The 16,019-nt window shown below is 35.9% G+C and overlaps 1 protein-coding gene across 3 annotated transcripts; it reads right to left on the bottom strand.

Moving 5' to 3' along the window:
* Window positions 1–43: 43 nt before the first annotated feature.
* On the bottom strand, window positions 44–16,019 carry LOC113693699 (uncharacterized). Of its 3 annotated transcripts, XM_027212305.2 has the most exons (25): window positions 15,844–16,019; window positions 15,154–15,277; window positions 14,985–15,047; window positions 13,586–13,687; window positions 13,319–13,487; window positions 13,106–13,204; window positions 12,844–12,993; window positions 12,418–12,457; window positions 12,145–12,202; window positions 11,952–12,034; window positions 10,312–10,410; window positions 10,018–10,133; window positions 9,823–9,941; window positions 9,088–9,158; window positions 7,239–7,344; window positions 6,814–6,953; window positions 6,498–6,656; window positions 6,310–6,413; window positions 5,875–6,050; window positions 4,338–4,527; window positions 3,036–3,135; window positions 1,440–1,608; window positions 1,004–1,086; window positions 803–879; window positions 44–503 (listed from the first exon to the last, which is right to left on the bottom strand). In XM_027212305.2, exons 1-25 carry the CDS (start codon window positions 15,895–15,897, stop codon window positions 332–334), a joined length of 2,823 nt encoding a protein of 940 aa, XP_027068106.1. In that variant the 5' UTR covers window positions 15,898–16,019; the 3' UTR covers window positions 44–331. The 3 variants fall into 3 exon arrangements, with proteins under 3 accessions (XP_027068106.1, XP_027068107.1, XP_027068108.1); XM_027212306.2 differs by lacking the exon at window positions 15,844–16,019 and having other exon boundaries at window positions 14,989–15,047; window positions 15,154–15,233; XM_027212307.2 differs by lacking the exons at window positions 44–503; window positions 803–879 and having other exon boundaries at window positions 1,006–1,218; window positions 1,424–1,608.

Raw genomic sequence — 16,019 nt, 5'->3', positions numbered from 1 at the left:
TACAACAGAAGAACATATAAGAAGCGCTATCATAGAAAGAAGAAAGTTCAAAATTTTGCAGTGACTGTTATTAAAAAATCATTATCTAATCTTACAAAGATTATACACGTTTCAGATGCTCTTAAAAGCAGATGCGCATCACCTTGCGGCCTCTGCTCTACTGCAATTGGTTTCTCCCTGATCTCTTATAGTGTGTAGACACTTCTAAGCCTGGCTAAAAGTACGCAAGGAAAAATGAAAGTACAAGAAAAGCCTATACTCTCAATCCCACCTGGTGTAGTAGAGCAATCCCTCTCTGAGAAATACAATGTTAAGATACATCCTAGAAAGCTCAGTTGATCTTGGGCTTTGGTCTTCTTGGTCTTAAAATGACCCAGAGTACGACAAGGACGATCAAAAAAGCAGGAACGGTTGTCACGTCAAATTCAACCTTAACTTCCCTCTGCCTTGTGCAATGAATTGGGTGGAGAGTGGCAAGACTTGAATTTACGTAATCGGCAAAACTGCAGGAGGAGGAATATCATATTCAGTGAACATGAACGAGAGAGGAGAAAATCTAAATGTGCGACGTTCTGGTGAAAACTCTTAACCTCCTTTGTATAAATCCATTAGGTGTCAAAAACTTTTGCTAGCTTAGAAAGAGAAAAAGTTTATAACAGTGACATCTATGTGTTCAGTGAATTCCTTCCATAGCAGCAGCCCATTTCCTCCCTCAAGCAAATCTCAATTTCAAAAGCTGAAATGTATGTACTCAAACAACCATTCACAGTTTATCATTAAGACGTTCAACATCAATGCTCACCCTTTTGATGCGTCCTCCAGTGTATTAAGTAGTCCCATGGCATTGTCATACCGTAGTTCTGCAGTGACGGTTGAAATCTGAAAAAAAAAAAAAAATTATGTGTAACTTTGAGAAAGCAGTTCTACGGTCCTAAATACTTGGCTTTGAGAAAACTAGAAATAGAATTGATGATATTGCTGAATTAAATTGCATGGCACATACTCTTCTCCATAGGCTAACAACATAGTTATATTTGTTCACCAACTCACGTTCCATAGATTGAAAGGCCTTGAAAGTCTGTTCCGCTGGTTGCTTGTTAAGTGTTCAACAAATTGGGTAACTGATAATACAGGAATCTTTCACACTAAAAATAAGGAAAAAGTTATTGAGAAGAATTCCAGGGCTTCTGCTTGTTGTCAAGTTCCAAAATGCCCATTCTGACACGAAAATGAAGAAAAAAGAACCTGCAAACTTTAGCCACCAGTCCCGTATTGCAATAATAAGACATCAGTGTTGCAGGAGGAAAAATTTTTTTTCAATAAATTCTCTGAAGGCATGGCAGGCAATACTCACAAAGCTTATTGCCAGGCAGATCTTAATGAATGAATTTATTTTGTTGGATTAATCTGAACTAAACATTACCATGAAGAAAGGATACATGTACGCTCGACAACAAGAAGCTGGATTGCAGAATTAACAATTTGTATCGACTCCTCAAGAGTTGTGAGTATATAGCTCCGAGCAATGGTATCAGACTGGAACTTAGAAATATGCCAACCTTGAGAGGTGATGGATAAAGGATTGCAACCTACTGACCAAATCCAGTCCTGTGGCAGAAAAGGAAACATGTGAATACAGGTTGTCTTATTATTCTCGGCTCCAACATTAAAATCCATGGGTCATGGAAAAAAGGTCTCCTTAAAAGTAGTTTTATTTTCTTTCCACTTCTTAAAGACGAAATCTAATTGATGCTTGCACAGCCAAATTACTTTTATTGAGCACAAGGATATAAAACATTCGATATTTGGAAACGTCAATCGCCTAATGCAAATAAACATGTAAACACAAGTAGGCAGTAGAGGTTAACAACCATTAGGCAAAAATCAAACTCAAACAAAGGTAAGAATTTCAGATAGCAGCAAGAGCTTCAAAGCAATTCGACTTCAAAAATCATATTATAATCTGAATCAAGTTCCTTGTTCATCACTGACAATTTTAAGTCCTCTTAACTGTTCATATGTGACAGAAAAAGTTTATCCCCTAGCAAAAAAGAGTGAATATGCAGGATTCTTCAACCAAATACTGGGCTTAGAAGAGCTTCAGCATTCCATAAATTTTTATGGATCTTCATCACAAAATAAATATAGATGCTATGGTTCACCTCTGTTATTCCAGACAACAATTTCATTATGCAAAATTTTAAAAAAATTTATTTCTCGGAAAATGTGTTCCTAAGTTCTTAGTCATTCAAGTGACACAACTAGTATCTTAACTGCACGGCTATTTGTTACACAAAATTTTATAGCAGGAAAATGAACTACATGGCAACATTCAATATAGTGACGCGCAACTTGATTACTAACTGAAAATTTTGCCAAATCATGGGACTTTGAGAAAACAGCGTATTGTGAATGTTACATTTGGAAGGCTATTTTATGTAATGACAGAGAAAAAGAAATAAGCATTGGGAATCAGGTCATCAGAACATTACAACACATTATTTTCATTCACCAGACACTGAAAACTCTCATGTTTTAACTCATTAAGTTAGCCAAAATACTGCCATCCTGAATAAACGATACAATACTAAAAGATAAAATTATGAAGAGTATATCAGGATCTTCTGACAAACTAGTTGCAAGTCACAGTTCCAAGTGATGTGATGGTATTGTCAGGTTATTTCTTAAAAAATAACCTCAAACATTGCCAAAAGCTTCAACATTGGCACAACCAAAAAATCATGAAGAAGCAATTGACTTAAAGTGGTTTCTTTAGTCGTTTCTTTACATAATGATCAAACAATAACATGAAAATTTGGAGGTTTAAATGCATCAGTGGCGGCAGCTGGCATGGAGATGGGCAAACCCAATAAGATTTCCATGGAAGGCATTGGAAAATGAAGACCACACACTCAGTTCACTACCAAAATAGGATAGTAGAGCATTGAACAGAGAGCAAGCATATCTCATATACAAGATACAGGTAAGACCAACCATTAAGTGGAGACCCAAACTTCAAAGCACATGTGACATACCTCCACTGCAGTTTCATGTGCTTGACTATATACAAGATGAAGAGGAAGTAACCCAGCCAAATGTTCAGCAACAGATGCCATTGCAGCTTTTATGGGCCTCCTGTCAATTACAGGTACAAACATAGGTCCTGTTAGCATCTGTGCAGAAACTAGCCAGCATTTTGCTCAGTGAGAAAAGGCAATGAAACTAATATTGGAGTTTTCTTCTTTTCCAGAGTCTCTAATTAGAATCAAAGCTCTTAAGGGTTGTGCTTTTAACAATTTCGAGATCAACATTTAAAGCCAAGAGAACTTTTATGTATTCAACAATCTTTTATTGTCAAAAACCATGCTCAACAAAAAGGTGTCTCAAGCTATACACCTAGTGGTCTCTTTACACAGATCAAGGGCATTTTCCTCATTTTTTTTAAATGAGTTGAAGTTAAAACTTTTAAGCAAAACATATCATGACACCTGACCCATGCACTTAAGTTCAAAATACAATGGTGGTAAAAATGAAGCTAGTACATGTTCTTTGTGCAACTTTAACTTATAGCAGCTTTTCAGAGGAAACCTGTTGAATTTATGAAATAGCTTCTTAGTATCACTTTCTGCAAGAACTTCAAAGAGCACAAACTATTTTTCTTTGGAGAATCTGAAAGAGTGTGGAAGATAGTCCTGTACTGTATGATGATCTACAAAATGCTTAATCAAAGATTGTTAACACATGGCAAGAACTAAAGAAAGTCAAAGCAAGAGATGAGCTTATGCCAATTTGCTTCAACAGCTGACTTTATATCACAGAAATAGAAAGCAAGGAAGAGCTAGCATTTCAACCCGAGTTGAACAAGCAAAGCAATCATTGATGAGGGAAGATCTCAGGATAGTTTGAGATGACCGGAAAGTAAGACTGATGCTTCTGCTAGCAAGAACAGTGAACAAGCTGCAATTGTGATGATATTACGAAACAGTTAAAGCACGCAATTGCTGGCAAGAGGAGAACCTCATTTACTGAATACTTCTTTGTTTATAGTTGAAGATAAAGAGAGAGGAAAGTTTTACTGACGGTTTTGACAAAATAATATGGTTGAAATGATATGTGAAATTGACTTCAACTCTAGTTAACTAGACTTCTATTCAACGGCTAAACTTAACACAGTATTCAAAAATTGAGGAACAAAGTTTTTCAGAACATATCAAAATGACCTATTCACGTAAGCACTCCAGGAAAGAATTTTAATTGCAGTTATAACTGCCTTAACCTTGAGATAACATCATAACAATAATATGTCAATAATCAACAGCAAGGGCTATATAATTTACCTCAAGTCCAATAGAAGGGACTGTCCATTGCATTGTAGGTGGCTTTCCAATGATGATTCTTCTGACTGAACAACAATTACCATATCAGAAAGTGCCTTTGCCTGGTAATATTTGTCAACCAACACTGGATCACCATGGATAAACCAAAAAATGGGAACCTCCAGTGTGGACCTGCTATGTGCATGTGAACCTGCATCACCAAAGTTATTTCACTTAAAACTCACCCATCCTAGAACAGGTCATGAATTGGGTGTTCAGCAAAAGCTCAAATCTTATACTTCTTTCCTTTTGTTAAGACAACCAGAACTCAAACATAACAAGTTCCGCTGCTGCAGCTAAGAAACACCCCCATGGAACAGTTGACCCCGGGATGCAGTAAAGATCTTTGTCTCCACATTATGGAAGTATCCATTTGAATTGAGGGACTTAGGCAGACATGAACATGAAATCCTCAGCTCAATTCCCCTCAAATGTTAGGACGACTTAGCAGAGATATGGAATTGACATCACCTTACAGAATTGATGCATTTTAGGCATCAGAACCAGTGAATTTCAAATTCCCTCTAATTGTCTAGTTTTTCAAATCATTCATTTCACGCCCTTTCTGACTTTAGCTGTTTCCCCCTCTCCAACCATTGCCTCACATCTACTTCCCTATTTCTGTATGAATCAACTGTTGTCTACAGAGTAATGCATCTAAGGATTGTGTTTTGGAGTGTACCCTGCTGCTTTGTCCGAATGCCGATGAGCATGGTGAGAGAGAGAGAGAGAGAGAGAGAGAGAGAGAGATTTTCTTAATCTTGGGTTGTGTTAGGTGATCCGGACGTTGTGAATATGAAGCAAAGTACATTAATGCTTCAAACATTAAAGCTGATGTTACACCAGAACATCTTCAGTTTCCCATTTTACCACTGTTTCTGTTCATTGTAAATTCTCTGTCCTGTGATGATACCCGGCCAAACAGCGACTTCAGTAGATGAGGATTTCAAATTTCCTTAATCCAAATGGACCCCACAGATATTCATAATGCAATTTACAACATTTCATAACATGTCACTTTAGGTTAAAGAGTCCTAGAATATTGCGAATTTGGCAATGCAGAAGATCACCCACCATTCACCACATGGGCACACACCACTAGGGAATACTGATTTTGCCCTCAGGGAACAATGATTTAACACTTTTGGGTACTCATCCCTTGGCTTTCGATACCAGTCAGTACTGGTATGCAGTGCCAAAAAATACCCCCTTCAGCACTAAGAATAGCCTAAGTTAAAATGCAAATCACATTTAAACTATCAAATGAGTAGCCCCCATGAATAACCGATATAGCAAGTAGCAAAAGAATTTTTATAATGATTATTAAGTAGACTTAATATGTATTGAATAAAACAGAAGATAAAACCAAAGTATAACTTTTTGCCTATAAATGATTCAATTTTTTAAACACTGCACGAGACAGATCCTCAGATGATGAATTAGGTTACTATAGAACATGAAAATGAAGATGCTTAAAAAACTCAAAGAGAAACCACACCTTTCAAGGAACCATGTTCATTCAACCTCTGCAACTGATGTTGAAGAATTGAAGAGTCAAGGTAGGTGCGAACAGTTTTCCTGTAGGTTCCATTAACAAGCAGTAGTGGGACAGCAGCTGCTCTACGAGCAACAGAGAAGGCCATTGCCAATGCAGAATCCTCAGACAGTGGCAACCTGTGCAATCGCCACAATAAAGTACTGAAACTTAAGAGAAGCACGCTAAACACCTAATCGACCATACTTGACAAAGAGAAAGTTTCACCCTGTATGCATGTTGGTGGTACAGGGAGGATAAAAATGGAGAAAATAAAGACCAGTAATTGTGGTTGTGTCACAACACTGATTTACAAATTGATCAATGCAAATAAAAGGAAAAAAAAGACATGAACAACAGAAAACATAAAATAGATAACAGGTAACAAAAAATCCTCACATCTGCTGACTGAACATCACTTTCTGAGAAGGCACCACCAGAGAGGAAAGGCCATGCTGAAGACTTTTAAGATCAACAGGTAACAACTTGATGTTCCTTGTTTTCTGCATAAAGAAGTTGCAAAACAACGATGAATTTTTTGTTTCAAAAAATTTGCAACATTTCAACCTTCTTAGAGCATCTCATACCTCCTGCGTGATGAAAAATAACTGAAAAGATATTTTCTCATAATAATGGAAAGCCCCATCTGCAAGGGAAGGAGATATTATGTGTCTCATGGAACCCCACAAAGTGGCACCTAAATGTGCAAGGAAGGTATCACGCGCGACTGTGTAATTCTGGGAACCCTGAAAGACCAAACATCACTTTTTAAAAAAACTGTATTCAGATGAAAAGGAAGAGAAATAGTGCACTATGAAAACAACTCTACCTCACTATAGAAGTAATTTTAATTTCTACAAGGAAAGATGATAGAAAAGTTTTTCACAAGCAAATGGAACAAACCTCATAAGTATCACTAAACAAGTTCCAGTTCTCCATTCGCTTCAAGGCATCGATCGCCTTTTTCTTATGGCTTTCATCATATTCCTCTCCCTCAAAAGATTGGAGCTCATTTTTCAAGTCTTGCATTCTCTCGTCAAGCTCTGGCATGCCAATGTAACAGCCAAATGTTCATACACAGTAGATACACAAACGGGAAAAGCTAACACTGCTACAGGATAAGGTTCGAAGTTACATCTTCAATTTGTGAAACTAAAACAATAGATATTTTCTAACAATAGAAGTACAAGGATAATCTCCAAAATATTGAATGAGGATGACGCTAATAAATAACATCCCAACAATCCACCATGCTAATTAGGTGTGAAAATAAGTGAAGCTAGAATCATGCAGTAAAGGACTAGCATGAGCAATAAGCAGATTGCTACCTTCACAAAGAGCAAGCTTAACCCTCCTTCCCTTGCAATGTTTGAATGCAAACAGCTCATATATATCAATTTCCGCAAGAAGGATATCAATTGCGTGATGGTCTTTCTGAAACATTTGCAGAAATAAATTGTAAAATAGTTCAAGACAAAGATAGAATATCCCATTCAACCATACAATTTGAAAGACAAAAAAAATTTCACACATGCATACAAAAAAAATTCTCACATATGCACATTTTCCTTCAAGTGCAGCAATATTCAATCAGAGCTAGAAAAGAAGTCACCAAAGAGACCACCAATACCAATCCAAAAACATCAGATCACCAGTGCTAGGGGTAATAACCACTGATCAGCTTCTTAAGTCAAGATCAATTTCTCCGAAGAGCATAAGGAAGAATTAGTTCAACATAAAAACCACTCAAATTCAGTTTACATTTTAACTGACAACATAACCATTGTTCTCCTACCCACAAGAATGCTGCAAATAATTCTATTGGACCTTTAGAATTCTGATCAAAGGTGAAGATAACAGGAAAATTAATTGCCAGTAAGCATTAGATAAGTATCTATACAGAAGTTCATGCACCACATGTATCAATTTTCTATGCTCTATGACTTAAATAAACCATGAAATCCAACCTCCAACAGATGGAAGCATCAAAATAATGATGACTGGATTTTGCTCATGCTAAATGACCACACATAGAGTCTAAAAACTCAAATCGAAGCATGATGCAATAGGCTAATTCAGAAACAATGGGTCCAATGTGAACTATGCTGCATTAGCCAACATAGGAAACACAATAGGCTATAAACACCTATTTCAAGATAAGATGAGCAATCTATTCTGCTAGGAGATCAACTTAAACAGGTTATATGAGTTCCAAATGCCACTGGATCATGCTGATAACTCCTAACTTGTTAAATTGGACTACTCCCGGTACATTAAGAATTACTTGTGATCTAATTCTCCCTGTGCGGTATTTGGTCACTGCCAAGACATTCTCTAATTTCCAGAAGTTGTGTTTGACATTTTGGTAGTTTTAAATTAACTTCATTGTTAGTGCCACTAAATTTTTAGGAGACGTCATACTTCCATGGGAATGGAAAGATCTAGGCTATCCTCATAAGCTGCCTGCACTTCAATTCATAGAAAGATCATAGCTTTCAGGACATCATTCACTGTTGACCAAACAGCTTTCAGCCCACAAAGGAGTCTGTCCAACTCCTTTCATCCTAATTTCAACCTTTCTAAGTCTTCAATCAGATAACAGACTAAACTACAAAACCTAAACAATTTCTATAACCACATTACAATAAACATCTCTATATAGCCATCATTCAACCTTGGTTCATCATCACATCCCCAGAGTAGACACCACAATTCTTGTCCAAAGTAGGTCATATATTCCCCAGTTATTAGCGAATGTCTTGAATCAGAACATCATAGAGACACTAAAGTGTAGAAAAAAGGGACCGGTACTCCTGTTGACTAAGAAGCATCCAGTCAAACCACATAAATCAAGCAGCTTTAAAAACTAAAGAACTGACTAGTTTGTCAATGGCTACAATGAACAAAAAGAAACCACTAAGATGGAATAACAGCAGCATGAAGCGAAAACTGGCACTTTGAATACTTCAGTTCAAATATGATTTAAAACAGCCAATTTTTTCTTTGCATGAAATCATGCAGCACAATTCTAGATCTCAGTTTTTGCAGGCCAGAGTTAATCCAGGCAATCTGTACTTAAATTTTACAATAACATGCAGAATTAACAATGTTGATTAGATGAACTAAAGCAAGAAAAGGATAATATGCTAAAGTGAAAGATCTTTTGACAGCACATACATCACCAAATACAGCAAACTTTTCCTGAATTGCCTCTTGCAAGCGATCTTCAGCTTCATCTTCAGAAATTTCTGGGGAAAAAAAAAGAACAAAACAAAGAAACCTAAAAATAGTTAAAAAATAGAAGGATTGACAATCAACTATGCAAACATAGTCGCTTGATGACACATCAAAACCAAAGTGGACAATTAAAGCATCGCAGGTAACTACCCTATTGTATTACGTAAATTGCTACAAACATGGAAACATTTCAAAATCTATCCTTTATGATTTGGATTTCCAAATCCTACAGCAAGTTAAGACAGGGACTTTATATATGACCACGCATGCTGTGCTCAACCGTCACATGCCACTCAAGTATATGACACATATAAGATGCTAAACATGGAGATAGCTCAAAACGATATTTGTTTATGTTTTCCATATCCAAATCCTACAGAAAATAGAACAGGGACCTTCCACGACTTGGAATAACATGTGCACGACGTCACATGCCTTACAGCAATAATAGTACTACAAAGTTAAGAATGACATTTTAAAAAAAAATTGTCGAAAATGCTTCTGTTGCACTTATCATTAATCACATCCACTTGTAGACCTTGAAGAATATTTGCGTAAATAATTGCCTCAAACTTTTATCTAAAACTCCACCAACAGTTTTTTCTAAACTTTTAATCACACCCACTTAATAGATCTTGGAGACTATTTGCATAAATAATTGTCTCCAACTTTTACCTAAAACTGCGCCAATGGTTTTTTCAACATTGGGTAGGCTCAAATCTGTCCGCACACCTTCTCCACCAACAGCAGGACCCCAGGAAAAAGGACCCGCAGTTAAATCAATAAATGCCCACCTGATACGCAAATGAATCAATAAGAAGACTTGAGAGAGAGAGAGAGAGAGAGAGAGAGGCAGGGGGAAGGACAAACCTGTCCTTTCCAATCCACGCATCTGTAAGGCATTCTGCATGAAAGCCATTAAAATCCCCAGACTTAATATTCTTCTCAAACAGAAGCTTCAAATCTTCATATTTACCCCTCAAGGACTAGAAACAGCAATATTAGTTAGAATAACAATTGGAGAAAATTTTTGAAGTTTGAAACCTGTTTCAAACAGCTTTCCTTTTTGGCATGAAACATCCAAGATATGAGATGTTGCAAAGAAACAATGCAGCTTCAATTTCCCTTAAAATTCATGATTTTTAAAAACAACAAACTTAATACCTGCAAAATTTTGCTCTGAATGATATCAGCCGTGTCCTTCCCTTGATATTGCCTTTCAATATTGTTGAGTGCATCTAGGCAATGATTATACCATTCTACCTGAAAATTTGTTGCAGAACCAAGGAAGAATCACTAAAAAGCTTACTACCCTCCAGGAATGTGTTGTTTTGCCCACAAAAAATGGATAAGCAATTGACAAAAGGAATATCTACTGTGCTGACACAATTACCAGGTCTAATATTGTACACTTTTCACGAAGACTCGACTTCATGTTGCCATGTTAAGAATAAAACCTACACATGGGCTTCTATTAGTGAAAGCATTTCTATTCAGCATAGCAGTTGCACCAATAAATCCACGTGCACCAATTTTACTCGTAACCCTTTTTACAATGTTTATCCCCTAATCTAGAATAGGGGTCTGTCTGATAACATAAAAAAGTGCTGAAATTGAACCTTTTCGGACATTTAAATGTTTTGAGTGTTTGATAAATGAAAATCCATCTACTGAACTTGTTAAGCAGTGCTGAATTTGTATGTATTTTTTCAGCACAAGAATCCTAACTGAATGTTTAATTCTGATAAGAATCAATAGAATTACTTCAACTATCTTATTTTATCTACCAAATCTACTCTTGTTTGTTAATTATGTTCAAAATTCTTACCTAATTAAACAACCTGGTATTTTTTAACAGTTTTCTGTTTCTCTTTTCTCCCTTTTTAATGACTTTCACATTTTCTTCATACTCCTCATGTAATATATTTCATCTTTTATATTTATTTGATTTAAAAATAAATACTGTCATTTTCATACCTAACAATTTTAAACTAATTAAATCATAGGTTCTATTTCTGTTTTGAATGAAAAGATATAAGGGCAAAATTATCAAATTAAACTTATTAAGCATTTAGTTATAAATATTTATCAAACAGTATAAATATATTTAACATTAAAATTCAGACATTCATATATTTCTTTTTAGTGCTTAAAATTCAGCAAATTAATTGTTTCAGTATTCAGATTCAATTTTATCAAACGGAACCTAAGTCACCAAAAATTCAGATTACTGCAGCCAGAACAGTGGCTCATCTCTAGGATCTACTAATCTTTTCATGTACTAATAAGAATGCGATATTCATTGGAATCAACCATCCAAAAAAGGTCAACGACATCCACAAGTACTAAGCTGCAAAAATCATCAGAGGTGAATCTGCTGTAACAAGCCCAGTGTTTACAAATATAAAAAGGGTGTCATATCCCCATTCTTTTTCTTTTCCACCACAGATGTCAGCTCTCCACATTTCCTAGCAATCTGCTTAAGCTCCATGATATTATTGCTAGGAGGACTTCTGACTCGACCAGGTACTTGTAACTAGTTTTCAATCTAGTGGCAGACACATAACGACCAACAGACAAGTTATAATGAACAGTAGGTCCATTTCCAACCAGCACTATTGTTGATTTCAAGATGATACATAAACTCTCAAGCTCATTCTGATCAGAGGGAGGCGAGGAGGAAAACCACATCCATCATAGGCAAGGTTATTATATAGGACAATTATTTCCCTTTAACTGATAAGCCAAGCATATGTTAAAGTACAGAATATTAACTTCACAAACTCAAGCAGAAGCAGACAAACCGTATCGGTATCTTCTGTAATTGTCCAGGAAAATTTTGCCATCGTACGCTTTTCATGTGAAGGACTTTCGATCTTTTCAAGAGCTGAAAAATTTTCAAACACAACACAATTATTACGGACAAAAAAGAGTAGGAACTTAAAAGCTCAGGTTCCAAAACAACAAAGAAGGTGGTAGAGTGCATGATCCACGCACCAAGAACACTATCTGGGACACTTCCTGACTGAAAAATTCTTGATTGCAAGGCCTTATTCTGTTAGAACATATAACTATCAGCATGCATTTCAACAAATTTACTCAACAAAAAGGACTGAGAACAAAACCATGACATTTCAAATTATTTAAAACAAAGTCATCAGCAGAATTATCAACAAAGAATAACAAGTTCTACTCCATAAGTTACAGAACTTGGAGTTTTGGAAAAACATTTAAAAATAGATTCATAAGAACTAGCAGAGCACAAATTACCTCCTTAAGAAGGTTTATCTCAGTCTCGGATAACCCTCTCCTGCATAATTAATAAAGTAAATAACCTAGGATAAGAATATTAAACATCCTCTAATTTCCTAAAAAAGGAATACACTTGGCTCAGAGTAACCAATATACAGGTCAAGAAAATTATGAGCAGAAATTAACATCACTAAGCAAGTGTAACTTCATTCTATGGACTGTACAAAGGCAAAGGTCATCTAGATGCAACACTTAACAGGAAAAGCCAATAAATCTGTGGTCAATTTAGATTATTTTAAGTTCATGAGTTTCAAAAATATTTAGTAAGAAATAGTATGAGCAGTTTGGCTACATCACAGTTTGTAGAGGAAACTTAGAACTGGATTTACTAGCCTTCTAAACTGTCAAAAGCCATCATAATCTCCAAATCAGAAATATACATGCCTGTAGCCATATTTAGTTCTTTTTCCCTCGCGCTTAGGATTCAAGATAAATATGTTGTAAGCATCTCCTAAATGCAAATATTCCACAAGACTAGTGAAGAGGACACCCATCATATCCACATCGACTTGCCAAAGACCAGCTACATCATCCCTATGGAAAAGATAAGAATGAAAAGGTTATAGAAGAATAGACATGATGAAAGATCAATATGGAACCAAAAGTAATGTTAAGTGTACCTAAATTTGAAGAAAAGAATAGATACCTTGTATCCAGCACATCATCCTTGCGTCCAAAGACATCTATTGCATGCTCAAATATAGATGTGACTTTCTCACCCAGTTCAATGGCATGAACAGAGAAGCTACACAAGAATCAAAAAGAATCACTAAATTTTCTAAACATCATGAAATTAAAATCTTTTAATTACATCCTATAAGTGCTAATATTTCAATGAACAATTAAGAAGAAATTATACTTGTAGTTTATACGACTGACTAGAGGAAGATGATGCCGTTGTTCTCTATCTATGCTTATCTTGTAAAATGGGGTCAAAACTTCACCAATATGAGGGATCCTCGAATGCTCAAAGACGTGATCAATTTTTGTGAACCAGCGCTCCAGTTCTTCAGCATGTAACTTAAATGCTACATTAGAAAACCAAAATTTGATGTATAAGACCACTGCTCTTGCAAAAATTACCCATGAGACCATGTTAATATAATCAGTTGTTCATTAAATTTACCTTGATTCCCCTTCCCTTCAAACCCTATGAAAATGAAATTCACAGGGACAGGAAGGTACATTGCATCAACCTCAAAAAGCTTCAGATAGTGTCCAATAGTGCCTGAGGTATAAAGAGGAAAGAAGCTTATCCACATATATTCAAATGGTACAGCATAACCAATTCGTAGGTGAAATTTGGTCCTACGCACAGTAAGAAATCGTATCTGCATATTTTAACTGCCCTCTAAAAAGAGAGTACTGTCAGTTAGGATGCAAACACAAATTACTTTGCAGGACTACGAAGACAACAGACTCACTTTGTATAGCAATACAATTTCAGAGAAACCAATGCTGGCAAAGATTCCAAAAAGCATGCCGCTTTCAAGCAAAGTATTGCAAATTTTCAATCCATCAAGCAAGCAAAGTGACCAAAAACAGGTTCTAGAGTTGTACTAATAAGGCAATAAACTGCTTGACAACCAACTTTCATATCACTTCCCATCCCTCCCCCACCACATTTGCAGCCGACAGTAAAAAAATTGATCAAATGGTACAGAGTCAGTCAGAGAACAGTTTAGCCCTCAATAACTTTTCTAAGGCACCACAAGGAACTCATTAATAATTTGCATAGCCTAAGGCATACATTCAGGAAGACCTATGTGTTGACATCTCAAAGTTCAGCATGTATCAGTCTCCTATATGAGACAAAGATAGAAAATAATAGATGCGTCTACAAACTTAAATAAACAGACTTAGCATGCATCCTTCTCGTTTCTCCTACAACTGCAATCCATCTTTCTAAGATTGGTTTTAAGTAAAGATCATACAAACACTCTGTGAAAGATGGGGAAAGTACTACTCATATCTGACTAAAAAAGGCCTCAACTCTGACCTCTGAAAGATCACTAGAGCTTAGAATAACACGTGAAAGAATGTATTTCCTCAAACTGAAACTCCATGCATTTTAATTACAACTAGAATAGTTGCCTCCTAAAATTTTATCTATGTGGGCATGTAAATTTTTCTAAATGATATTAGATTACAAGAGAATTTAGTTATCAAGCAAAAAATCTCTACTCATTCCCAGTTATAGAAAAACAAAAAATTTCTACTCATTCCCAGTTATAGAAAAATACTACGTAAACTACTCGACCTCTAAAAGCTGTAACTGTACAAAAGGTCACAAGTCAACTGAGATGAACTAAAAACTCCGCTAGCCACAAGAAGCCAGTTGTACTGATAACCCTATGGATGAGGGAAGAGTAGCAGAACATGAAAGAGACACGTTAATCGGTAAAACAGGACAAAAGAATAACCGTGCAGGACACAGGATGGTATGCGATCACATAAACCCTAAAGAAAGACAGCCAAGTTCAGACAAAAAGAGAAAAAAAAAAGGTAAAAGAAAAGACAAGTACCTGCCTTGGTGTAATTAGCAGCACTCTCTTTGTCAGGTTTAGATGATTCCAAATCATCAAAATCTGCGCTCATCAAATTAAAAAAAAAAAAAAAAAAAAGCATTCAAGAAAAGGCCATTTTCCAATTCCAGAACTAAAATTACACAAAATCCGAGAAACATCAACATACCAGTACGTAAAACAGACTCGCTCCAAAACCTACTCTTCTCTTTGAGGTTGAACAATGAAAACACAGATGATCGTCCACTTTTACGCTGCCCAACTCGTGACCCATAGGATCCATTCCCCAGTAACTATGAATAAAAATGTTTCCCCAAACAATCAGTAAAACCCATACACACGATGAAGAAAATTCTCAACTTATAACATTCTAAAATCTTAACAAAATCCTATTCTGTTGTAAAGTTAATTCAAATCAATTGAATTCCAATGTAAACTTAAATTGATTTTCAACCAGAATTTCCATAATCAACTATCAGTAACACCATAATCCTATATTTAACAACATACAAAGTCGAGCACGGCGCCAATAATAAATGAAGTGAAAATCAGAAATTATTCTAAAAAAAAGAGGAAAAAATATACATGCTTTCAACTAATGCAAAACAGGAACCTAATTACCACTCTACAAGCAGCAAAACAGATACAACTTCATCAATCACCAAAAAAGAAAAAGAAAAAGAAAAACTCTAAAACATGAGACTTTCAATCAGAATTAAACTAATAAAAGTCAAAAATAGAAATAGGTCGGGCGGAATTAGAAAAGGTCGCAGAAAATCAGTGATTTGACAAGCAAAACGGAGCTGAAAAAGCCAGCAATTCAAAGCGAAATTAAGAGACGAAGGAATTGGATTAATACCAAAATCAAGAGGAAGAAGAAAGAGAATGATCGATTGAAACGACGTCGAAACATCAGGCTTGGCTGTGGATCTCTCTCCGCTACACTGAAATGCGTGCTCGGCTTCTGTCGATGTGAGAGGGAAAAGAGAGAAGAGACTGTTGAAGACGACCGGAGACTAACGGCAATAGATTAAG

Source organism: Coffea arabica, chromosome 6c (genome assembly GCF_036785885.1).
Source record: "Coffea arabica cultivar ET-39 chromosome 6c, Coffea Arabica ET-39 HiFi, whole genome shotgun sequence".
NCBI classification, from domain to species: Eukaryota; Viridiplantae; Streptophyta; class Magnoliopsida; order Gentianales; family Rubiaceae; genus Coffea; species Coffea arabica.
This window is presented reverse-complemented; position numbering and strand designations above follow the sequence as displayed.